The 25,943-nt window shown below is 44.0% G+C and overlaps 1 protein-coding gene across 2 annotated transcripts in view; it reads right to left on the minus strand.

The window, feature by feature from the left end:
• Window positions 1-25,943, minus strand: part of PDE1B (phosphodiesterase 1B) — a 1,810,462-nt gene that overhangs the window by 548,276 nt on the left and 1,236,243 nt on the right. For both annotated transcript variants that reach the window (XM_069653207.1, XM_069653208.1), the window contains one exon: window positions 6,889-7,005. In XM_069653207.1, coding sequence (XP_069509308.1) covers window positions 6,889-7,005 — 117 coding nt within the window. The remainder of the gene's footprint in view (window positions 1-6,888; window positions 7,006-25,943) is intronic.

Raw genomic sequence — 25,943 nt, forward strand, 5'->3', positions numbered from 1 at the left:
GGATTTTGCTTAGCATCAGGGTAGCAACATCATTAGATGCATTGTCAGCTGCCACAAAACCCACGTGTAAACCATGAAGACTTGGCCAATGTATCCGTACTTTCTCCTGTCTTTTAGGAAATCGTATGGAATGCTCAGAAGCATCAGCAACACCGGGCTTGCACATTTAGGGGAAAATAAGTTGTATCTGTGCCACGGGTGCTGTCGGCAAAGATGGTGTTCGGACAGGGCTTGTGAAAATGTGTAAATAACCCAATTTTTCTGGTACAGTGATGTGGAATCATGATCCACATCTGCTCACTGACTTTTGTTGATGGAGGGGAGGCTCTTCTGTCCCCATTTCCTTTTACACATCATGAGGGTGATGCCATGTTATGTGTGCCCTCAAGGAAAAGGTGCCCAAAGTACTACAAGGATAACCTTGCAAAGCACATTTCTTGCATGCTTGGCAGGTGGCAAGGTGATGTTGTTGCTATTCTAACTCTGCACTACAGATTTATTTGGAAGGGAGAGGTGGACCCTTACAACTCCTCCTTCATAACATGTGCCTTGTGATCTTTGCAGAGAGTGCTGTGTGGTAGCTGTTGACTGAAGGCATGGTTCAGTTGATGTGAATGACTGCAAATCTGTGCTAATAGTTTGTGTTTTTGCATACCATTTCTGGAACAGATTACATATTGGGGCACAGGAAATGCCTGAATCTTGTTTTCTGTGTACAGTGCTTGCACTTGGCAATTGCATGAGTTCGTCAGTGCCTGCACACAATTCTTCTATCTGATCTCCATCACTTTCTGTGAAGTGGTGGCTGTGTCTTTAACTTCAAATAGGGGTTGGACCATAAGCTTCATCATGTTCCTCATTGCCTTCTGTTTATAAAGAAATCAGAGCTGCAGAATGTTCTGTAATCACCTCTTCTTAATCGTCCACAGATTTCTTTGTTGCTGAGCTGATGGCCTATCTTCTCCCTCTTGTGCCTGAGATGGTGGCGGCTATCCTGCCTCCTCCTTCTGCTCTCTACCTTCTGGCTCCTGATACATGTGCAAAGGCACTGCAAGTATAATTACATTGCTTTGCAATGCACAAGATTCTTTTGAAAGAGATGCAACTGTCTTTGGAAGAGGAACAGTTCTGCAACTGCTGATTTACCTGTGTGGCTGACTCATAGATCCAGGTACTATCTGGCCTTCTCCAATGCAAAAAGCTGAAGCTATAGTGGGTACAAAATACTCAACAGTTGCATTCCTCTAGCAGTGCCTACTACATCTCCATCATATTGGGTATGGCAAAAGATTCAGAAATGTTAATTTAATTCACCACTTCCATTCAATAAATACACCTGGTGGTCTCAGTGCTTTAGTCCTCTCCACTTAATACATTCACATGTTGTTCTCAGTGCTTTGGAGTTTTGAACCTTGTAAATTCATGTGGCATTCTCAGTGCTTTGTCCTAGTCCTCTGCCTAGCAAATGCATGTAGGGTTCTCAATGCTTTGGCCTTGTCCTATGCCTACTAAATGCACATAGGGCTCTCAGTTCTTTGTTCTTCTTCTACATCTAATAAATGCACATGTAGTTCTCAGTGCTTTGGTCTTCTTTTCTGCCTTCTAAAGGTATGTGGCGTTCTCAGTGTGTTGGCCTTCATCCCATGTATACCAAATGAACATGTGATTCTCAGTGGTTTGGCCTTCTCGTAGGCCTACTAAATGCATGTGGTTCTCAATGTTTTAGCCTTCTCACATGCCCACTAAACACACATTGCATTCTCAGTGCTTTGGCTTTCTCCACCCACTAAGTGCACATTGGGCTCTTAATGCTTTGTTCTTCCACTGTATCGAATAAATGCACAAGTGGTTCTCACTGCTTTGATCATCTTTGTGGCCTACTAAATGCATGTGGGGTTCCAAGTGTTTTGCTTTTCATCTTTACCTACCAAATGCATGTGATTTGCTCAGTGCTTTGGCCTTTTCCTATGCCCGCTAAATGCACATGTGGTACTTATTCCTTTAGTCATTTCTATGCCTAGTAAATGCACACAGGTTTTCAGTGCTTTGGCCTCATCACCTACTAAGTGTGCATGGGGCTCTCAGATCCTTGTTCTTCTCCTACATCTAATGCATGCACACAGTGTTGTCAGTGCTTTGATCTTTTCCTCTGCCCATAAAATGCATGTGCGGTTCTCAGGGTTTTGGTCTTCTCCTCTGCCTACTCATTGCATGTGGGGTTATCAGTGCCTTAGCCTTCTCCTATGCCAGCTAAATTGACATGTGATTCTCAGTGTTTTGACATTGTCTTATGCCTAGTAAATGCCCATGGGGGTTTCAGTGCTTTGGCCTTCACCTAGGCCCACTAAATAAATGTGTGGATCTCTGTGTTTTGGCATTCCCCTTTGAGTACTGACGCATGGCATTTTCAGTGCTTTGGCTTTTTCCTTTGCCTAGTATATGCATGAGGGGTTCTCAGTGCTTTGGCCTTCTCTTCAACATAGAAAATACACATGGGGGTCTTAGTGATTTGGCCTCCTCAGATGTTTGGCAGTATCCTGGAGGTAAATACCGCCAATGCAAATAGTGTTACTGCAACTCGGTCCGGCACTATTAGTACCGGAGCCTGAGTTGTGGTAAGGCTGTTCTCCCCATTTTGTTAAGGCTCCATAGGACTCTATGGGGCAGTATTGGTGCAATTACCGCCACGCTGATAGCTCAGCGGTAATAGCACAGAAAATGGGCAGAAAGAGGCAAGATTCACCTCCAGCTCAGAGCTGATGGTAAATCTGCTACTTTCCGTCCAAACTCGAGATTGGGCAGAGAGGTAATGTGGCGGTAATAGTGTTACCACCACATTTTTGCTGCTCCGCCCCCACCCCTGGATGAGGCCCTTGGCCTTCTCCTATGCTTACTAAATGAATGTTGTGTTATCACTTCTTTGGCCAACCCCTACACAAAATTGCCAACCTAATTTCCTAACTCTATATCGGCTCTATTATCGATTTAAGTCTACTCTAACCTGACTGGCCAACAGATCCCTCCCCTAGCAAGCCTGAGCTGCTACTGCCTCTTCAAATGCCAACCATGAACTCTCCTTGCATGAACCATCCTAAACAGGCTTAACACAAACCATCTGTGTAATGCTGAAAAATTGAATGAAAAACAAGTAGTGATGTGTTTCGTAATGCTCAGTGACACTGCTCTATATATGAGTTTCAGCAGAGGAATGATATGGAAGCATTTTCCTACTGTACAGCTCATTAAAATTCACTACATTTTAAGATAATTTCTAAACTGCATTAAGGAGGCGGGTACATCTGGTTAGAGAACCAGATTGGGGGTTGCAACTAGGAATTGACCGAGGAATCTAGAAAAAGCCCTTTCAAAAATAAAGATCAACATTCGAGTGGAATCTAGACTTTAGATCATTCAGCGAGGCACCCTCGACTTCACTTCAAGCATGATCATCTCCATTGGAGCATAAACTATGAACAGATATGTAATCATTACATCACATTTTTACAAATCTCTTCATAGTCCATGACCCCTTCTTCTACATTGTGTTTGTGTAAAAATGTGGCAACCCCTTTCCGAGAACGAATGTGGCCCAATAACAAGTCCTCTGGGATGATCTACAACAACATTTCAGATCACTGTGCCTTACCAGTGGATACATATCTATTTGCATTTCAATCTGGTCTCTTTCACAAGAAGGAACAAGCACTGAATCGCTCTTCAAAATTCCTCTGAACAGCAGCCGTGATGGACATTATCAGTGAGGTGTGGTTGTGGCGCTGTTTCTCTTTGGGCACAGAGAGAAAAGGGTCCTCATCTGGATTACCCTTACCGGTTTAGGGTGCAACCCCGACCATTTCAAAATGTGCACAAATGTGTGTGCCCCTTTAGTGAGAAGCAACAAAGCCATATACAATTTTCAATGGGATGGTCCCACTGAGTAGAGGCTACACTAAAATGTTTAGCTCACATTACCTTGCCAGATGAGAAATATCTATTTGCATATCCATGTGGGTTGGCGTAATCCAGATGTGGACCCTTGGTCTCGATTGCGTAAAAAGTCAGCTGCACCTTACTGTTGACACACAACATGCAGAAACACATCTGGTGTTATTGGTTGCACCTTTGTTCAGAGGGGATTGCCTAGAAAATGTGTATTCTCCTTTGTGAAAGTCACTAAGAGCTACTGTGTGACTGAGACTCGCTCACATAGGCCATAGCTGAAAGAATACACTATTACTATAGCTTTTGTTCATTCTCGGTGTATTGTTGTACACATGTGTTTTAGTCTGTAACACACAATTTACTGGTACTCAATGGATCCATGTTTTAAGAATGAAGGCTAAATCAGCTCTACTGGGTTATAGGTTGCAAATGTATATCTACAGTCACAGTTTAACTTACTGAGCTATCTGACTAAAGAATACAGAGAAGGTCACGTAGGATATATATTTTCATAAGAAGGGAAGAGATTCATATTCCATAGGATTTTTAATGCGAGGCAATCCAAAATTACAAGATAATTAGCAGTTACCCCTCATTATGCTAGACAGTCCAATGCGATTCTGGGCTACATCAAGGGAATATACAGGCCCTCGAGAAATGGAGGGTGGTCTGAACGAGAGCCCTGGCAGGAGGTTTCGCAGACTGTGCCAGGGGAAGGCCGACCTGTGCCTTCCTAGACAAAATGGAGGCACTTTTGTGCTCACCAAAACATTTTTGCTCAAGTGCCATTGTTTGTCCATTGAAGGGCTATTCGTAAACAGTACTTGGTTTCCGATCAGTGTTTCTTGTATCCTGTGTGTGTAATTGTGCAAAGTCCCCAGCACAAGTACTGTAGAACATTCTGTGGGGTCGTGCTGCATCTTCTGCTAGCCACCTTACTTTAATATACAATCCCACAATGTCCTGCGCAAAATAACACAGCAGCTAAAATGTGGTACTGGGTCATGCACTAACAGTAATTTTGGAGGAAGCCAAGACAGAGAACATTTAAGTGGGCATGCCTGTAAGGTCCAAAAAGGCACTTCAATGTCTCCCCCATTTTAGGCTGTGTCTTTCCAGTGTTAAGCCTTGGCGACACAAAGGAATTGTATCTGTTGTTATGCCATGAGTGCATCTTTAAGGTGCACTGGTCCCTTTTCCATACTTTCCAGGGTGACCCTTCAGTGTTAAGAAGAGAAACACACGGGGCTCATTACAATTGTGGCGGTCAGTAAATAAGGGTGGCGGTAGTAACATACGCACCCTTATGGGACTGACACACTCCGACTCTGCGGGCCCCCGTCTGCAGAGTTTTCACAGAAGCAACTGCACCATTGACAGCGGTGCCGGTGCTTCCGTGAGCCCATTCCCACGGAGTCCTATTGGACTCCAAGATTTTGGGGACTTACCGATTCCGCCACCTGACTTTCCGATCCGCCGGGACTTGTAATGTTCTGGTGGCATCAGGAAGTCAGACGGCCGAACAGTGTTACGTGGTCGGCGGCAACCTGCCGTTTGCACCAGCAGGTTAACGCCGACCTCCGACCTCGTAATGAGGCCCATGATCCTTAGCTAGGAACTGTGGGAACATTTCTTCATTCACCTTTACTTGTTTGACCATGGAGCCCTCTAAGTCCTCCAACTCCCTGAGCATCCTGGCACTGATGCTTCCAGCAGGCAATGTGATTCTTCAAACCACTTCCTGAGTGGGATGCACACATACTGCAGACACACACGATGGGTGTGCTGGGGTCACAGGCCCCAGTGGCAGTGCCTCTCATCGCTAGGTACAGAGATTTATGTTTCACAGTTCCCACACTCCCTTCTCCCACAGAGAGCTGCTGAGCATCCAGGGAACAAGGAAGGGAACACAAAATTAAAATCCAGTTAAAACAGTATTAGATAAAAATGTTCATCCTAGAGGTACTCGGATATGAGGCAGGTATGGTGGGAATGACTACTTGGGAGGAAAAAGAAGGAACGAGATGTTGTGGCCCCGGATCAAGTCCTAAAAATTAAAGTGGGGGGACTCATCAACAAACGCAATGGGATGTAATGTAGCCAGAAATTAGCATATCAAGGTGAAATATGCACATTCATTAAATTGGCTTTGCATAACCACCCAAATTAAATAGGATGCATGGCATTGCCTTTCATAAATTCAACACACACACAAAAACAAGAGAGGATTTTTTCTTCTAATAGTATTTTTGAAAACTTTAAAAGGTGTGCATGTTTTAAACGGCAAGACCAATACAAATGTGTTTCCCTGGGACTTGGAGCACCAAAATCAGACATTTCACCTTTAGTTACTTGCTATTTTTCCTCTGGTAATATTGCGCAGTGGTGAAGTGTCTAGCCTACAAACCTGACGACTACAGTTTCATCACAGAGGTAGGATTTAATTCATAAATTCGAAGAGGATATTCAATGATTCTCATTTTACCTGGGGGGACTGAGTCCACCCTCTGAATAAAGTGGGTGGACTGCGTCCCCTCGCGTGTACCGTCGATTTGAGCCTTGGGTGTGACTCAGCAGGGCGCTGTAGGATGTGGCCTCTAAATACTCAAAAAAGTGTCCAAGTCCCTTCTTGTTTGTCATACATGCGCCAGCCCTATGAGCAGTGCAGCTCGGGCGTTTTAGACGAATGAAAGCTGGTGAGGGAGGTGGGAGGGCATACATTTATAGATTAAATGAAAAGGATGAACATCGAAAATGACATGGAGCCAGACCCAATCATGTCATTGATTGATAATCTGACAGTGAAAAAAAGAAAGTCAGGTATTCAACCAGAGAGATAATGGAAGATGAAGCAGGGAGACGTGGCGGCATCTAGAGTAATAGAAAGTGAGAAGGAGATAAAGAGGGTGACACGTGACAATCGGGGGGCAAGTGCACACGGTTCACCTTGAAGCGGCTGTTGAGATTGTGTCTTGTCATGAGCTCGAACACGATTGTTTTCAAGGCGTGATCCTCGCTCACTCTGTTCAGTGCAAACACGTCGAAGCCCCACAGGTCCAGGTTCTGGAAGACAAAACAAACCGACAATTACTGCTTGCCGCGCGGCACCAAGGACGACGCTAATGCTCTGCAAGGTCGCTGCCCACCGCTGCCCAACAACTGCGGTCGTGGCCAATCAAACATCGCCGCACGCGCGCCCAGGTCTCGCAGCACGAGATGTTTGCAAGACGCGCCATCACACAAAATGCGCCACGGTCCCTTTGTCGGAATGCACCCCGAGGAGCCAGCACTTCCGTATGAGTATGGATTAAGTTGGGGCAAGATTATGCAGGATGGCCGAAATGTGCGAAATAAATGGAAATGTCACCATGTGGTGAACAGATGCTCAAAGCTTCAGGGAAGCTTTTTAATATTAGAATCTGCAAGTATTTAAGATTATGGAATACAAATTAGAATATGGCTAAAGGGCAGGAAGTGCACGGCAGTCGCATTGTAGGATATCGCCTGAATTAGAAAAGGTATTTGGTTCCCACTAGTTCTGCACAATAATACCCCATTCCCACAGGCATGCCAGGAAATGCGGCTGTTAGTTAAAGAACACTTTAAACAATAGTACATTCAAAACAATGCATTGTACAGAGTTACTGCGACCCAGCAAGGTGTGTTGTAAAAGTGGTGTGATGCAACAGTTCAGAAATCGAAGACATTCTCCATTTCTTCAGAATGTGGGTGCATCACTGTGGGACTATGAGCACCACGGGCACAGCAGCCATGTTAGAATGGGAAGAACAATGTGGGATGTTAGGCCTCTTCTGGCAGGGGGATAACACTATCAAGATTAAGGGGCACTAGCAGAGTTGTTATAGGCCACGATTCCTGGGCCCACTCCTCTAGAAAGGGCTTGGACAAATTTATAGACAACTTTGGTGATGTCAGCATGGAATGAGTGGTGACATCAAGCAACATTCTCTCTTAAAGTTAGCGTTCAACATCTCTACTAGCAATGGTCCCAGACATACACAATTCAGCTATTTACTTTCTTTATTTTCATACGACTAAAGAATGTTACAGGTTTTGATGTCTACTTTTGTGTCCTGTGTGTTAATAATGGCATAGTGGGGCTATGAGTTATGGTTGTAAGGATTACCATAACCAGCACATTTCTTTGATTATTTCGATTTTGGGCTTTAACCATAACAATCCTTTAAAAAGTGTTCCCACTGAATTTGAAAGGTTTATATTAGATCAATTTAACCAAAACATCCCTTTAAGGAACTCAAAGGTTTTTAATAGAACAACTTCAGTATAATGTTCCTTCACTAATTATGGTAAGCTATGAAACCATAATTTGCGCCCCCGCCATGACTGATCAGACTAAAAAACAACATCAAAGTTGCCATCACAAATGAGCCCACAATCCCTGGAGCAAGGGCTACAGCCATTTTGCAGGTCCTGCCAAGCATTTCAGAGTAGACATTGGGCCTTGCCGCAGGCCAGGCCCCATGACCGCTTTAACCTCATAGCCATTCCATGGTGGTGAAGGCCACTGGCCAGATTTTGAGGGAACGGCAGAGGTATCGTAGTTATATCACTATATTTTTGTCCAAATATTTTGGCATTTTTGAAAGAAAAAAAAGAACACCAGACTAGATTAGCTCATAATTTGCAAAAGCATGCTTTCATGACCAGGTCAAACCAACTCGTGCAACTTTGGCAAATTTTGTAAAACTACATTCAGCAGATCGACCTGTAAGTGTGACAAAAAGTATTATCCCAATTAAGTTAATACAGATATTAATATGTTTGGACGTCCCCTATAACTTTGACCCATCCCCCCTGCCCATTAATGGAACTGTACCAAACTTTCAAAAATGTCAGGCCTTAACTTATTTGCGAAAGGTTTGCGCAGGTTGTTCAAATGACACAAGATTGTAAACATCTCTGCAATGTCCCACGGACACCCGAGTGCTTACGTAAATACGAACGTACGAAAAGAAAAAACAATTTTTAAAATTTTGTATTAGGCTTAATGGTACATCTACCATGTACCCTTTTACAAAAACATACATTTATCAATGCATTAATGATTAATACAAATAATTTTCCTATCACTAATAAAACCAAATCAATTTTAAAATGCATCACAATTACATTATTTCAAATCATCATTATAAAAAACTAGAGCAATTCTGAAAGCATAATAAATACATTTTCTATTCATATTCCACTGCATTCTCTCCACCCCTCACCTACCCAGAGTTCTTGAGTTTATTTCAGATATAAGACAAGTGTAATGTTGTGTTTTTAAATATTTTCTCACAGTGCTGCTCTTGCACAATGAGACAGCTTGCAAATCCAACATGGCACGTTGTCAACATTTTGACACTCCTAACTGACAAATCATCATCTTTTCCTGATGTCCACTGATGTCATGTGGATCCCTCATTTATCCAGTGATGTCTGCAGACCAAGAATTAGGAAGTCTGTAAAATCATCGGACCGAGATATCAAAAATAGGTTTGGCCGCTTTGCAGCCATTTGTAAAAAATCCACTGGATGGATGAGCATCAAATGTGCAATGGCATGCTTTTGGGACACCACTGACTATGTGCAGGAAGCCCACAAACAACTTTCTGACGTAAGATGACATAGAAAGCTGCAGAATGATCCAATCAAAGGATATAAAAGAGAACTCAACGAGATCTCAAAGGCATTTCCAATTGAAATCAAAGCACACATTCAGGGCCTGATACAGGATAGCCTAATTCCCTGTACCTGGTACATTTATCCTGCTCTTCAAGATTTACTGTATTATATTTTATTGGGCATTTATAAGGAGCTTGTACAGCTAGAATAGTCTTTCAAAGCGCCAATGATATACAAGGTACCTTGGATGCTTAATCATCTCGGGTACAGTCATGGTAACTAAGAACATCTCTGGCTGGGTTGACAAAAACTTGAAGCCTCTTGTAAGAGAGACCCACAGCTATATCCAGGACACCACAGATCTGCTGAGCAAACTGGATAGTAGCGGCTCCGTCCCAAGCAGCACCTTAATAGCAACCTGGATGTGGAGTCACTCTACACTAACATTCCACATCAATGGCAGAGAGACATGCAAGAATGCTTTCGACAATCACATCCTGCTTGCTTACCCTATAGCCAAGTGCACAGAATTCATCTTATCCAAAACTATGTCACATTTGGAAACCCATCCGCAAACGATGGGGACAGCCTTGGGCACTCGGTGCCACAGTACTCCAGTCTTTTCATGGCACAGTTTGAACATGTCTTCATGCCACCTGTAACTATAGAATACTAGCATTGTTTTACATTGATGATATCCTCCTCATTTGGACCGCTACTGTGGGGTACATTTAAGGCTCATGACAGAAATCCTCTTCACCTGAGAACCGCATTTTCACATTTCATCCCAGAAAAAGGCTGTGCTTTCTTTACCTGGCACATGGGTGGCAAGCTTTAAACCCTCCCACACAAAGAATTGCTGCATTTGCTTATTTCATCTAAATCAAAATGAAAATAACCTACATTCAAAATGCTTCAATTTGGCTGTTTTGTCATTTGAAAACTAAAGGCTGCGCATAGCATTTCAGATGGCATTGCAATTTGTTCTTTTTCTCTATCTAAACACTACAAAGTGTGCGCTTTATTTTTATCCAGCCCTGCGTGTATTTTTGCCTTTCATATTAAACTTCACAAAGTTATGCGCTCCTTTGAAAAATAGCTCTGCATGCTCCTTACATCTGAAATGCCAAAGAAAGTTAGACAATCCATCCCAAAAACAGCTGTGACTGAATGTTCATTGACTTAAGGAGCAAGAATCTCACATTGTAACTGACATGGCTTTGCTTTTCCTTTGATGTGGATCACTTCACTCTGAAACTCGGAAAGAAAAGAATACAGCGTTCTGTTTTCATTCCGTGTCAAAATCAAAGAAACTCTCTAGTTTCCCATCTGTGTTCATGCACCAATATTACCTGCAAACTAGCTCAAAAAGGATCAATGGGAAGAGAATATTATTTGCAAAACCGCATTGGGAATAGGAAATGTAAAGCTTGCGCACGTGTGAATTTGTTATTTGTAAAACGAAGGAAAAATTACAATTAAAGTCAAATGTCAAATGACAGTTGTTGCTCACACAGGAATATTATTGTACATGTGGGTGGGGGGCTGCAAAGCAATAGATCCTGTGCTCTTCCCCCAACAAGACTTCAATCAGTCTGGCAGAGGAAACCAGTTTGGCAGGAGGTCTTGCCTCACACTTTCTCATGCTCAAGTGAACTAATTCTGCACGGACATGTGCTGGGGCTGAGGGTGTGATAATTACTGGTTATTCTAGACTGGCCGGCAGGACTGCCAGAAAATACAAAGGAAGTGACTGGGCCCTGTGTTTGACCCAGAGGTGTGATATCCTTCAGCACCCATTCCCAGGAGATGCTTTGTGTAAGCTGAGCCAAGAGCAGACACTTTGGCTGTGGGGGTTTTGCAGCACTGCCCTCCCACGTGACCAGCTTTCCCCATTGACACAAAAAGACTGCTGCAGTTTAAGACATTTTTCTCAGCACTCTGAATGAATAAGAATTATTCTGTTATGCTAGTTTTCTATGGAAATGTTTGGTGAATAGAAAGAGACCATGTGCATCTTTCTAGCCCGTGGTGAACTGAAATGGCCAGGAAAAATGTGGTTCTGGCTGCTCTATAAATGGGACCAATATGAAACCTGGGGGGAAATATGTGAAATGTACTTATGAACATTTGTACTTATTGCCATAATTTTAAATGTTATGTATCTCATACAAAGGGCAAACATGTGCCAAAAAGCGATGCTTTATCACACTGAGTCAGCAATCGGCTTTCCCAATTCCCTTTGACCGATTGAATCTGCACATCCACGTTTCATGACAGTGGCTAGTATAAGTCTGATGTTTTGATCCATAACTCATTTTTGTCAAGAAATAAGCTATGTGGGACAAAGAAAAGTCATAAATGCACCCACAGGAATGATGTCACTTCCCCTGAACAAATAAGCCCAGGGAAAGGAGGGGACACTGGGAGACTGCCCAATCCCAGCAGAGGGGTAAGTCCAGAGTACTCCCACCCCCAGATTGTAAGGAGAGCCACGCAGATCCCTTGGCCCCGCTGTCGAGAGACCTCGCTGGCTGTCCAGATTCCCAAACTAAAGCTTACATTGTAAGTATCACCTCACACAGTCCAAAAAACTGCATCTCCTGCTCTTCTAATTCTGTATCCAATAGAAAATCCCATTGAAAGTCCCATATTGCATACCCCTCTCTTTTGAATCCTGCATCTCTTTGAAAATCCTATTGAAAATCCCAAAAATTGACAGTATCATCTGTTTGCTTTTCCATAGAGGAATCTGCATTAGTCTGTATTAGTTTATGTCTGTTAGCACATTCCTTTTCTATTTCTTTCAGTTATCTGCATAAGTCCCTAGTATTATTTGAAGTAAATCAATTAATTTCCCCATTGAAAATTCACGTTCATTATTGTTGCCTTTCGAAAGCAACAATTTCGTTGAGAGTTTTGACTAATTATAGCCCTTAAAATATAGTCTCAACATAAATAGTCTAGTGCAACAAAAACCAAATTTGCATGTGCATTGTGCTTTTCCATAAATTCCGATTTGCATTTCCCATAGAAAAACCTGAACTATCATCCTATTAAAAATAATACATTTCCATCAGAATCCTATCTGTTATGTGCCTGTGTTTCTAATCCTAAAAAACAATTTCCGATTTTGACAGTTCAGAACTTCTCTGTGGCTGCCTGTCAGCACAAGTTCTTTGCAGAAAAGAATTGCAATTCTGCCACGTGTGTTTTCTTTTGCATTGTTTTCTTCCCAAAATTGATTTTCTCACCTGTGTTCACACTGCCTTGGTACCCATCTCAGTAGTCTGTGAGCTTCCGTGTCTCTTAAAGTGCAGCCAAATGAATTTCTGTCCTAGCTATCCCAATGCGATTGTAAACTGATGCACACATAATAAGTAAAATCTGAGTATGTCATTTTGCTCTTAAATAAGGTTTTCAATTTCGTTTCTGGCCACCCATCTTGTGGTGGTGGGCTGGATTCACATTTTGATTTTTCCCTCTCCCTTCTGACTCCTTGCCACTACTTTTCATCCAAAAAGAATTTAGTTAGCCAGTGTTTGGGGGAAGTGTTGCAGTGGGAGTGTGTGACCTGTGTGTTATCTGTTATTCTTTGGAAAAACGATTTTGCTCCTGTTTTCTATTTAAGGTTTATTTAGATTATGTTAGGAATTTGAATTAACTGTGTTGTAGGATTGTTGCATTTGTACTGGAACAGTGTGGTGGCTGCTGCCCTATTATTTGATTTTTCTCTGATTCTTCATTGAACCATACAATTAATAAATATTTAATTGTTACACAACGTCCTGGTTCATAGTCCATTGTGATGCGGGGTGTTTGTTAAGGTGGGTGTGAGACAGGTTGGGGGCCTTCTCAAGAAAGAACCCAGGGTTCAAATAAAAATAAAAAGGCTATTTTATTATGCGCCACATTCATTGTCAATGGAAAAAGTCCCTGGCTGGAGTGTGCCGTGTTATAAAACTGTTACACTACAGAACAGGATATAAGCTTCCATGGACGTGTCAGTGAATTCTATGAACCATCAACCTGAAAATCTCCTGAAGAACTATGTTTCTTTGACACCACCATAATAATAAAGCATGTCTTTCTACAAATCACAGTATATAACAAACCAACAGACTGGGACAGCTATTTGAAGAGTGATATCTTTCACCCAATGCGCACAAAGCACACCACAATATTCTACATGGCATTAGGGCACAAACAAATATGCTCAGAAACAAGGTACCAGGATAAGAACATACACACGTTGAGGTCAGATTTCTAAGCTACATTAACAACTGCAGAATTGTGGACAGCCAGATCCAGAGGGCAATAGGTATCCCCTGTAGCAACCTCGTGGAATACAGATCAAAAGGGACCCAAAACTGAGCCCCATTCATCCCATAGAATTCAGTGTTGGAATCCCTCTAAACAATTGCTCTGGAACTGCAACCCATATTGTGACAAGATGAACAAATGTGTGTGGCTTTCCCTGAAATGTTGTTTCTTACATTCAAACAGCCAGACAATCTCAAAGACATGATGATAAGAAGGAAGCTACATCCACATCCCACAGAAAATGGAGCCATGTAATCCCATAACACATGATGTCTAACATATTTGCACATGTCATGACGACTGGCCATATCAATCCCATCCCTTCATGTCTTTGTGAGAGCAGTGTTTATCTGTTTCCCTTAATGCCAAATAGTTTCTAGTTCCCCATGTACACCTTTTAGACTGGAATGTGTGGGGGAGGGACTTTTGAGGTGTAAGGGTCTTTGTCTAAGAAACACAAATCCAAAGAAAAGACACAAACACATGTGGCATTCCAGAGGTGAATTCTTAAGATGTCCAGCTATTTAAAAACTTTCCTTTTTCAGTTATATGCAATTTCATCACTGGGAAATAAAACATGAAGGGATACTCAATATTTGTTTAACCCACTAAACAATGTTCCCAACATATTTTAGGACAGGTGCAATTATATAAACAAACTCCAGTCCTAGAATAATTGGGGAAAGTGTTGGAAAGTGGGTTAAAAAAATAGTGAGTGGCCATGGACGTTTTTTTTCAGCGATTAAAGCACTGGACCCCCATGTTGCATATGCCTGATGAAGTAATCTGAAGATGATGTGAATAATATAGGGAAATGCTAGTTGCCCTGTAGTTAAGGTGAAACCTATCACATAGTAAACATGAAAATTCTGTGTCTAATAACCTTTGAGCCGTAGAGGAGATCAGCACAAAACTCACCTCCAAACAAGATTGCTGACCCCCCCAAAATAGGCACATTTCATGCAAATCTGTGTTATGGTTCAAAAGATATAAAGGGTTATTTCTACATTTGCATTGGTTTTCCCATATGGAGAATACCCATTTTTTGCTCGTATGCACAGCTCAAATCATGAACACATTTATTCCAAGTAAGAAAAAAGCTGGGCACAAATCGCTCAAAGGAAGTTATGTGTTGATTTGACCTAAATCAGTCCAGTAGTTTCTTTTCCTGTTGAACATGAAAGGTTAGTCATATCTCACATGATACATTGCTAGACAAAAGGCTGTTCATTTCTGAAAAGGAGCCATTAGCTCTGCAGCTGCCACTCCAGGCCATTCTACTGACCATCTGGTAGGGGCAACATTCTGAGAGCATCCAAGCGCTCCATTTTTCATTTGGCCCAATTTAATATTCGTTTTGTTGTATGCGTTCCCTGCCCTTTTCCATTTCTCCGCTTCCACACTCCCAGTCTTCTCCCATGGTCGTCCCTGCCGTTCCCTCGCCTCCATCCGCCCACGACTGCTGATTGGCAGATTGGCACGTGAGGCCTAGCAAACAGGCCGGAAGACCAGTCAGGCCCTAGCCCTAGATCTGCCCCGCCAGGCCAATCTACTGACCATCTGGTGGGGGAACATTCTGAGAGCATCCAAGCACTCCATTTTTTGTTTGGCAGACTTTAATATTTGGTTTGTTTGCCACACTCCCAACGCTTTTCCATTTCTCCCCTTCCCCACGCCCAGTCTTCTCCCTTGGTTGTCCAAGCAGCACCCCACCTCCACCCCGCCCACTGACTGTTGATTGGCACGTGATGCCTCAAAAATAAGCTGGAAGACCAGAGAGGGCCTAGCTCTGCAGCTGTCCCTCTAGGGCATTCTGCTGACCACCTGTTAGGGGGAACATTCTGAGAATATCCAAGCACTCCATTTTCCGTTTTGCACACTTTAATATTTGTTTTGTTTGCCACACTCCCTGCGCGTTTCCATTTCTCCCCTTCCCCACTCCCAGTCTGTTCCTGTGGTCGTCCCTGCAGCGCCCCCCAACTTCCCCCGCCCACTGACTGCTGATTGGCGCGTGAGGCCTTGCAAACAGGCCAGAAGACCAACGAGGGCCTAGCTCTACAGCTGCCCCTCAAGTCTATTCTACTTTTCATTTGGTAGGGGGAACATTCTCAGAACATTCTCAGAGCATTGAAGCACTCCATTTTCCGTTTGTCCCTCTTTAATATTAATTTACTTTGTCGCGCTCCCCACGCTTTTCCATTTCTCACTTTCTGTAGTCCTATTTTGCTCCCTGTGCTACTCCTGCAGTGCCTCCACCTCCCCCTCACCCACTGACTGCTGATTATCATGTGATGCCTCACAAACAGGCAGGAAGACCAGTGAGGGCCAGCTCTAGAGCTGCCCCTCGATGACATTCTACTGACCAACTGGTTGGGCGAACATTCCGAGAGCCACAGAGAGCTCAATTTTCCATTTGGCCCACTTTAATATTTGTTTTGTTTGCCACACTCTCTGTGCTTTTCTATTTCTTCCCTTCCCCACTCCCAGTCTACCCCCTTGGTTGTCCCTGCAGTGCCCGCGCCTCCTGCCAGCCCACCGACTGCTAACTGGCACATGAGGCCCCACTGTGTCCTGGAATCAGCTCCTCTGCAGCACACTGCTGGGCTGCTAATACTTCCTGCTTCCCCTTCCCCAACACCCTGTTTCCTCCAACCTGTAATCTGATTGGGCATGAGGCTCCTTTTAGGTTCTCCACTCAGGGCAGGCACATTGCCCATTACAGCACCTTCGATGGAGGGCCCCGAACAAAGGGCTGCTCCTGAAGAAGCAGCTCCAGACCGTGATGGCCCGTGTTAGCCTGTGAGACCTGCAGCCATCAACCAGCAGCTGCTGACAAGGTAAGGGCAATTTGGGCAGGAGGTGGAGCCATTACTGCTACCCACTAAACTGACCAACCCAATCTAAACCTATCTTATTCTCTATTAGCTGGTGGCCTGATGCGTCCAGCCCACAGTTTTTATAGTAATCATATCCTGCATTTAGCCTGAATTTGTTATTCAGCCATATCAGCCGATACTGTACTCCATTAACTACCCCACCCATCTCATTACCCAATATCCTGCTCCCTAGGCACTCAGCCTACTTGGTGCTTGTCAAGCATAGTCAGCATTTGCCTCACTTGTATAGGGTAGCCTTTCTGATTCTTGCCTCAGTGTCTAAGGTGAACATGAGTTTCATGAAGTATAATTGGGTTAGTCAGCCACAGTTTACATTTTGGGCAGTTGTGAATGGGGTAGAATTGTGAATATTAGCTTGTGTCCCATCCGGATAGAATTGTGAAATTGAGCTTGTGTCAAATTGAGACAGAATTGTGAACGGTTGTAGGTCATATGGTCGAAAACAAAAGGATCGAATGCCTTTTGATCGACACTAAAATGATCGAAAATAATGGTCGATTATTTATTTATTTATTTTTTAATGGGGGGGTTTGCCCCCAACCCCCGTTTTCTTTATTAAAAACATTTTTCTACCAACCCAAACTAAAAAATATATATAAATAAATAAATAAGAAAATACGACCTTTTTTTCCGACCATTTGACTGTCGATCAAATGGTCATTTGATCCTTGATTTTCGACCATTTGACTGGACACCATTGTGAATATTAGCTGTGTCACATTGAGACAGAATTGTGAATATTAGCTTGCATCCCATCTGGACAGAATTGTGAATATTAGCTTGTGTCACATCCAGACAGAATTGTGAATATTAGCTTGCGTCCCTTTCTTGACAGAATTGTGAATATTAGCTTGCGTCCCATCTAGACAGAATTGTGAATATTAGCTTGCATCAAATCCAGACAGGACTGTGCATATTAGCTTGCATCCCTTCTGGACAGAATTGTGAATATTAGCTTGCGTCACATCCAGACAAAATGATGAATATTAGCCTGTGTCACATCTAGATATAATTGTGAAGATTAGCATGCATCACTTCTAGATAGAATAGTGAAGATTAGCATGCATCACTTCTAGATAGAATTGTGAAGATTAGCATTCATCACTTCAAGTTGAAATTGTGGATATCAGCATGCGTCCCATCTAGATAGTGATGCCACTAACTAACCCTCCTAATAAAAAACCTCACCCCTCTGAGTACACCTCTCAAACTCTAAACTAACCGCAGCCAACCCACATGCACTTCACTACACTGCATCAACAATACAACCAACCACAGCCTCGCAAAAACAGCACATGAAGGAAACCAACTGAAAAACACAACTAAGCCTAGCAAATGGTGTAAACCGAACAAAGCTGCCAACAGCACATGACAGCTCAATTACTCTTTCTCCCACTCAGTCCTACTAACTTTTCCTACCCTCTTGCTTTTCAGTTCTGCCAGAGCACCAGGGGACCACTCCGGCGGTGACAGTGCACAGTATAAATATCCTTTAACCTAACATAATATTGTGAAGTTTGAAATTCAGATCTAGGTTTGTTTCGAATGGCAAAAGAAAAGAGCAATTACAAAAAAATGTAAATATTTAGATGTAGCCATCAATAAAAATGATAGTTAGAAGATGAGTATTTTAAGTTAATTTAGGAATTGCTCCCTGTTTTTATTATTATAAAGAATACATGGCTTGTTTTCAAGGCACTCATCTAAGGCGGCAGCAGCTGTCTGCTGCTGCAATGCAAGAATCGTCCATCCAGGCACTCCAACTGCCCTCATGAAGTGTATTGTCATAAGACCCCGTAAGACGCCCGGCACGAGAACGTCGATGCACAGCCTCACAGAGGAGCCACACACCAACAATGCAGGCCCTGATTGGCCACATCAGATTCCTGTATGCCTGCCCTTGGTCTGCCGGATGGTGGAGCCGGCATCATCCCAAGGCACTCATCTAAGGCAACAGCAGCTGTCTACTGCTGTGCTGTGATGCAAGTTCATGCAGGGACTCCAACTGCCCCCACAAAATGAGACATGACCAAGGTCTAGTATTGCCATGAGACCCCTTAAGATGGCTGCCGCTGGAACGTCGATGCACATCCTCCCTGAGGAGCCACACACCAGCAATTCAGGCCCTGATAGGCCGCATCAACTTCCTGTATGCCTGCCCTCTGTCTGACGGATGGTGGAGCTGGCATCATCCCAAGGCACTCATCTAAGGTAGCAGCAGCTGTCTACTGCTTCACTGCGACACAAGTCCATGCAGGGACTCCAACTGCCCCACGAAATGAGGCATGGCCAGGGTCTAGTATTGCCATGAGACCCCTTAAGATGGCTGCCACCGGAGAATCGATGCACAGCCTACCCAAGGAGTCACACACTAGCAATGCAGGCCCTGATTGACTGCATCAACTTCCTGTATGCCTGTCCTTGGTCCGTTTTATGGTGGAGCCGGCATAATCCCAAGGCACTCATCTAAGGCAGCAGCAGCTGTCTACTACTGTCTGCTGCTTACCACTATTGCCCGGGACCGAGCAATGAACAAAAATGTACAGCCGGCACTTATTATGCATCCAGTAATGGATTTTCTCCTATACGATGGATGCAACATTGCCCACTACCCTGCCCAAACCCTTTCCTCCCCACCACCACTGCTTTCATATCACCTGAGGGAGCGCAGGATGTGGCAAAAACCTGTGACAATTGCTCCCCAGCACCAGGTAGCTGGATCCCCCCTTAACTGCCAGGCACTCGCCTAACCATCCCTCGATCTTCCATACGTCCTCAAAGAGCAAAAATAATCCCAACCGATCCAAGCAAAACGCCTCCCTGACCACCGCTCCACAAGGGGCTACCAGCATCTCTCATCAAAAGAAAAAACTCTTGCAACAGGCCGGTGCACACTAATACCCACCCACACCACTCCAGCAGCTTTGGCTCATGACCCCTGTCAACCCGTACTACTGCCACACAAATGTACGCATAGTGCCACCACCCACAGGCCTCCTAATGTTCACCACCTTAATCAAATCCCATTGAAACTCTTCAGTACCAGGGTCTATCACCCATCGGATCACAGCACTATCACTCAGCCAAGCCTCACCGGCAACGACGCGCCCAACTGGTCCCCATTCTCCAAAACCCTAAGATCCCGCTATTCCCCTGCTCCTCCCCTGCCCCACCCTCATCTCTCTCCAGGAGTATTACTAACCAAACAGCCCCTCTAACCCCACACCACACCCCAGCAAGGAATGCCAGATTATGCTTGCAGACCAGCAGTAGCTTCTCCACCCACCTCCCAGCCTCTAGCTAAATGAGAAAGAGTCATTTGAGTTCAAGATCCTGACCATATCATACCCCCCAGTGAACAAAAAATCTAATGCCCATGTCCAACTACCTAGGGAAACACCAACTCTCCCCACGCCCATCACTACACGCAGTCACCAGAAAAAACTGCTTTGACCACTGCACCAACTCACCATTGCCCGCCCCAAGTTGCGGCCAGCACCATCATCAAACCCACGCCAGAACTGAGGGCCACAACCAACACAACATCAGACATCAAACGCCTTAACGCTGACATATCCCCCCAAGAACCCCAACAATGCCTGTGGCTCTATGGAACACTCATCAATGTTAGGTCACTGCCTGCACATGCCCTGGACAACCATGACCTGATTATCACTCGAAAGCTAGACTTTGGCCCCACGTTAGCCCTTCCCGAGGTCTTCACCATCCTTAGGTGTGATGGACAAGACTCCTGAGGTTGAGGCGTAGCACTTATCTATAGGGACACCCTTCAAATCAGACCCTTCAGCAACTCCACAGATGCTCACTTTGAGCACCTTTCCATTAAACTGATCATTGCCCCAACAGACTCCATCACCATACACCCCCTCTACCAGCAACCAGGACTCAGAGCTGCTTTTGGTGAACATCTAAGCCACACCATAGGCAATTATATTAAATCCACCTCTAGAGCAATAATACTAGGTGACTTCAACCTAGGCCTTCATGACCCATCCGATCCTGCAGCTTCTGCCACAGATAATGCTCTCTCAGACTTTGACTTCAAACACTGCCTCTCATCTACCATCCACAACAAAGGCAGAACCCTTGACTGGACAGCAGACCTGAACAGCAGGGTTAACATCACCTCCAAGTCCCCCTGTCCATGGTCCAACCATCATATCATTGGCTTCTCATTCCCCTCGCAGAAACAACACCTTGCTCCCCGCCCACACTACCACCAACCTTAGTGCGGAGCTCCCGGAAAATCACCAAAGATCCCATCTCCCGCTCCCTCAAGCCCCTCAGCCCAGAATCTCTGGATGTAATTGACCCCAAGTCCTAGCAGACCTATATGACAGCACTCTAACCAATGCAGTGAACTTGGTGGACCCATCCTCCCCAGAAAGTCCAAACCTACATGTCACCTCAAACCATGTTTGAACACATACCTCAAAGCCCTGCGCAGTAACAAAAGACAAGCAGAAATCCATTGTAAAGAAAAAAGACCCCACAAATCTCCCCAAAACGGCTTTTAACACAACTGCCAAAGAATATAGACAAGGTATTACAGCTGCCAAAGCTCAAATCTACAAATCCAGAATTGTGAAAGCCAACTCAAACTCCAAGGAATTGTTCAGCGTCCTCAGAGAGCTTGAAACACCCGTCACAGACGCAAACTCCACTGACAAATAACAGATCATGGTGATTAAATATTTAGAATGCCATGAGCGAGAAAATATGCCTAATACAGAACAAAATTGAGTTAAAGCAAAGCAAAATGACCCCCACTAACTTACCACCCCCAAACAGAGTACACCCCGCACCTACTTTCCTCTTCAGGGAAACCTCAGAACTAGAAGCAGCCAACATGATAAAAAAACTTAAACCCTCATACTGCAAAGGTGACATCTGCCCAGCTTCCGTAATAAAAGACAGCTCGGAAGACCTGGTCCCTTTCATTACCAAATGCATCAACACCTCCTTCTCCTCAAACCTAGTTCCAGCTAGCCTTAAGGAATCCTGGGTGTGCCCCCTACTGAAAAAAACATCATTCAACCCTGTGGCACCAAACAACTACTGCACCATCATAACAGTACCATTCTTGCTTAAGATCCTAGGCAGAGCAGCCTACAACCAGATCCAATCCTACCTCGAATCTAACCACATCCTAGGCACGCGTCAATCAGGCTTCCAACCTGGCCATGGTACAGAATCAGCTCTTATAGATCTAAAAATCCAACTTGACTCCTTCAGAGAAAATGGCAATTTTTCTCCTTCTAGATCTAATGGCTTCATTCGACCTAGTAAACCACACCACCGTACATCACCACCTTGTTACATCAGCCAACTTCTCTGCCAATCCCACTTCCTGGATAGCCTCCTTCCTAGAAGGGAGAACCATGAGAGTCTTCTCTGACACTGCAAGTGCTCCTCCTATCACCATTCCCTGTGACGTTCCCGAAGGTTCCTGTGTCTCCCCCTCCCTCTACAACATATTCACCAAACCACTATTTGACATCATATTTGACATCCTGGATGACATTGGCATATCCTATACCAGCTTTGCCAATGACACCCAAGTCCTCCTACCCCTGTCAGGTTCATACAAAAATGATTCCCTCACACTCAACAAAATCTACTCTTCAATTCAAACTTGGATGGCTTCCAACTACCTGTGTCTGAACAATGATAAGACTGAGATCCTGCTGTCAGGCCCACCTGCCATGCTGCATAAACTCAGCGCCCAATACACCACATTCAGGATAGATGGGTTCCAGATCCCCGTATCAGCTGCAGTAAAAACTTTGGGCATCCACCTTGACTCTGCACTCTCCCTCACCGAACAAGAAAGTGCTACAGCATCCTCAGCAGTTTACACAGCCAAACTCATCAATACAGCAAGACACTTTTTGATGTCAGAGAGCTGCCTGAACATTGCTAGAGCTACCATTGGAGCAAAACTGGATTATTGTAATGTCCTCTTTGCCAGGACTTCCAAACAGAACATTAACAAACTACAGATAATCAAAAACAATACCCTCCGAGCTGTGCTAAACATCCCCAGAAGAGACCATATTTCAGCCGCCAGAAAAAAGGCACTCTAGCTCCCGATCAGGGAAAGGATTATTTGTAAAACTTTATCTATTACTCACAAATGTCTGAGCAAAACTGCCCCGCAATACTTTGCACAGAAAATTGAGAGAGCAAAATCCATCAGACCAGTTAGGTCTATTTATGCTCACCAATTCATCCTATCAAAAGTCAAAAGAGCCAAAGGAACTGGGGTGAGCTTCCTGATGTTAGCAGTTAACCATTGCAACTACCTCCCCGCACATCTACGAGGAGAGAACACCTACTGGACCCTCTTGAAGGCATTGAGAACCTGGCTCTTTGCCTAAACAGTCATCTGCCCTCATGTTGCCTATTCTTAAATTAACTTGCTCTGATGTGTTTTGTCTGTTTTGATACATGGGCCGTTACATACTGCCACATTTAAGTCTGCATATTGTAGCTGGTTCGAAACAGTGCCTTGGGCCCCAGGGTTTGGGCATTTAACAAATGGAAAAATTCACTAAATAAAAATTAAATAAATAAACCTAAAGTGAGTGGCATTGTTAAAGGGTAATATTTTGGGTTGTTGGATTTACTTTAAACTTGATTATTTTGTTAAAGACATTAAATTAAAAGTGTGCAACAGAGGCTTGTGTCATGCAGATGCATGTTTTCAATAGTCTTTGTTTTGATTAGACAAGCTTTCCACATGACTTAAAAGTAAAGGCATATGAGCAGTGAAAATCACCTCGTTTCCACACATACCTCTTCGTCGCCCCAGTACCCCAAGTGTAATCCATGTCATTACCCCCATATCCCTCTTCCTTGTCCCAGTCACCCAATAGTATTCCATGTCACATCCCTTTTCCCCATCAGAGTCCCCTACGACCCCACCACACTCTTTCTCATCACAGTCCCCCACGCACATCTCACTCTTCCTTGTCACAGTCCCCCACAGCCACCATCTCACTCTTTGTCAAAAGACTCCCACTACCCCACTTCACAGTGAACATAAGGTCCTTAATCAGTAATATGTCATGCAATTGGTGGGATGCAGAATATCTCTTACACCAAATAATACATCCGACTCAGGAAGTTGGCAAAATTGTGTTCAACTGTTTTATTATCAATTGTCTAAAACAGGGAGTTACAACAGACATCAACAGACCTCCGATCGTATTCTCTTAGTGCAAATCACATAAACACAATCCCTTATACTAAATATTCATCATAAGTGACATCATAGTACGTGGCAGATAAGAATAACCTACAGGGAGTTGTGGTTGGCTCAAGGGGAACATCTAAGTACACTTTATACAAGGGATCTGGTTGTGATAGGACATCTACAATCCGGTGGACAACTTAAGCCTCTATTGCAAGACATCATCTACACTTACTAAGTAAGTTGAATACTATTGATTCTTAAACTATAAGACTTTCTATAATTGGTTGGCACGCTCGTGCCTTGTCTGAAACATTCAGTTCTCTAGCAGCATGTAAGCTCTCACCCAGGTGCCAGGTGGTGGACATGTCTTTCGCTTCCCACCCAATTAGCCCCAAATCTCTGATCGCCCAAGCCTTCAGCCATGCATACTGTCTTTGAACTTGGCCTTGCAGTAGTTTCTCTTCTCTTGGTAATAAAAGGGAGTATGGGTACATGATTATCACAGTTCTGGTCGGCATGCCAAACTCCTATTTTCATTCTTCGTTTCCTGTGACAGGTGACCACAATTTGGCCTGTTTTATAGCATTTAATTGTCTTGAATTATTAAACTTGACACTCATGGTGTTCTTTCCCTGTACCTTAATCAAGGGATGATCTGGCGTCTCACGTTCTTCTGCCTTTGAGAACAGATAACCAGTTCTTGGCTGCATCCAGTCTTGACACCAGGCCAGGAAGCCTTTCCCGCTTTCAGTCCACAATCTTCAGCTAATTCTTTGCTGGGACATGCACAGATCTCAATCCTTCTTACTCTGTTGGTTTGAGTTTACTGAATTTATGACACTGATGTCCAGTTTCTTCATATACAATGGCGTCTTTGCCTGCAGTCTATTCACTCTGTATAGCCAGCTTCTATGATCCCTTGGTCTCCTTGCATTGCTGCATTTGTCCATTCTTTGAGCGACTTGTATTCTCTACAATGCTCTTCACACATGCAATCTTCCTTCTGCGTATGAAGACTTACTTGATTCTTTATGTCATCATCAGATTCCATAAAAACTACACATCTCCTTTGTTAGGCAATCTTCTCAGTGTGTCAGAGTCACTTCTTGCGACGTCACCAGCTTCTCTTTCTTTCATGTTCCATATCCCTTCAGGCACTTTTTCCAAGAGATCGTCATCTCTTTGGGGATACATCAGATCGGGTTTTCTTATTGGATACCTTTTCTCAAACACTCGTCGTGGTATAGTTATAATAACTGATGTCAAGAAAAGTACAGACTCAGGCTTCCATCATATAGGCAGTAAGGGGCAGGACTTCCTGCAGAGGCATTTGGCTGCTCCTCTACAACTCATGCTCATCACAGTCCCCCACTACCGCCACCGCACTCTTCCTTGTTACGATCTCCAAATACCACCAAATCACTCTTTCCTGTCACAGTCCCCCACTACCCTCAGCTCACACTTCTTGTCATAGACCGTACTACAATCATCTCACTCTTGCTCATCAACGATCCCCACTACCTCCACCTCTTTCTTCCTCATTACTGTGATGAATTGCCATCTGGCAGGGGTGTGGAAGACCTGGCTTCTTTGATTTTTCTTAAATAATAAAATGATGCAGGTAATTCCATCTCTGAAATGGAAATCTGCCAGTCAGATTCCCCTTCCATAAGCTCCATGTCTAACACACAGTGGGCCTCATTACGACCCTGGCGCTAAGGGATTATCGGTACAGGTAAGGGTACGCGTACCGGTAATCCCTTAGCGCCTGATTACGAGGTCCCTTTGCGGGTTCCAACCTTAACGGCTGGTTTTACCAGCCGTTAAGGAATGGACCCGCAAAGGGACCTTGGTGCTAATTACGGTACCGCAATTTGCGGTACCGTAATTACCGCCTTCCCCATTCCCATTGTGCC

Source organism: Ambystoma mexicanum, chromosome 3q (genome assembly GCF_040938575.1).
Source record: "Ambystoma mexicanum isolate Mex_15411 chromosome 3q, UKY_AmexF1_1, whole genome shotgun sequence".
NCBI classification, from domain to species: domain Eukaryota; kingdom Metazoa; phylum Chordata; class Amphibia; order Caudata; family Ambystomatidae; genus Ambystoma; species Ambystoma mexicanum.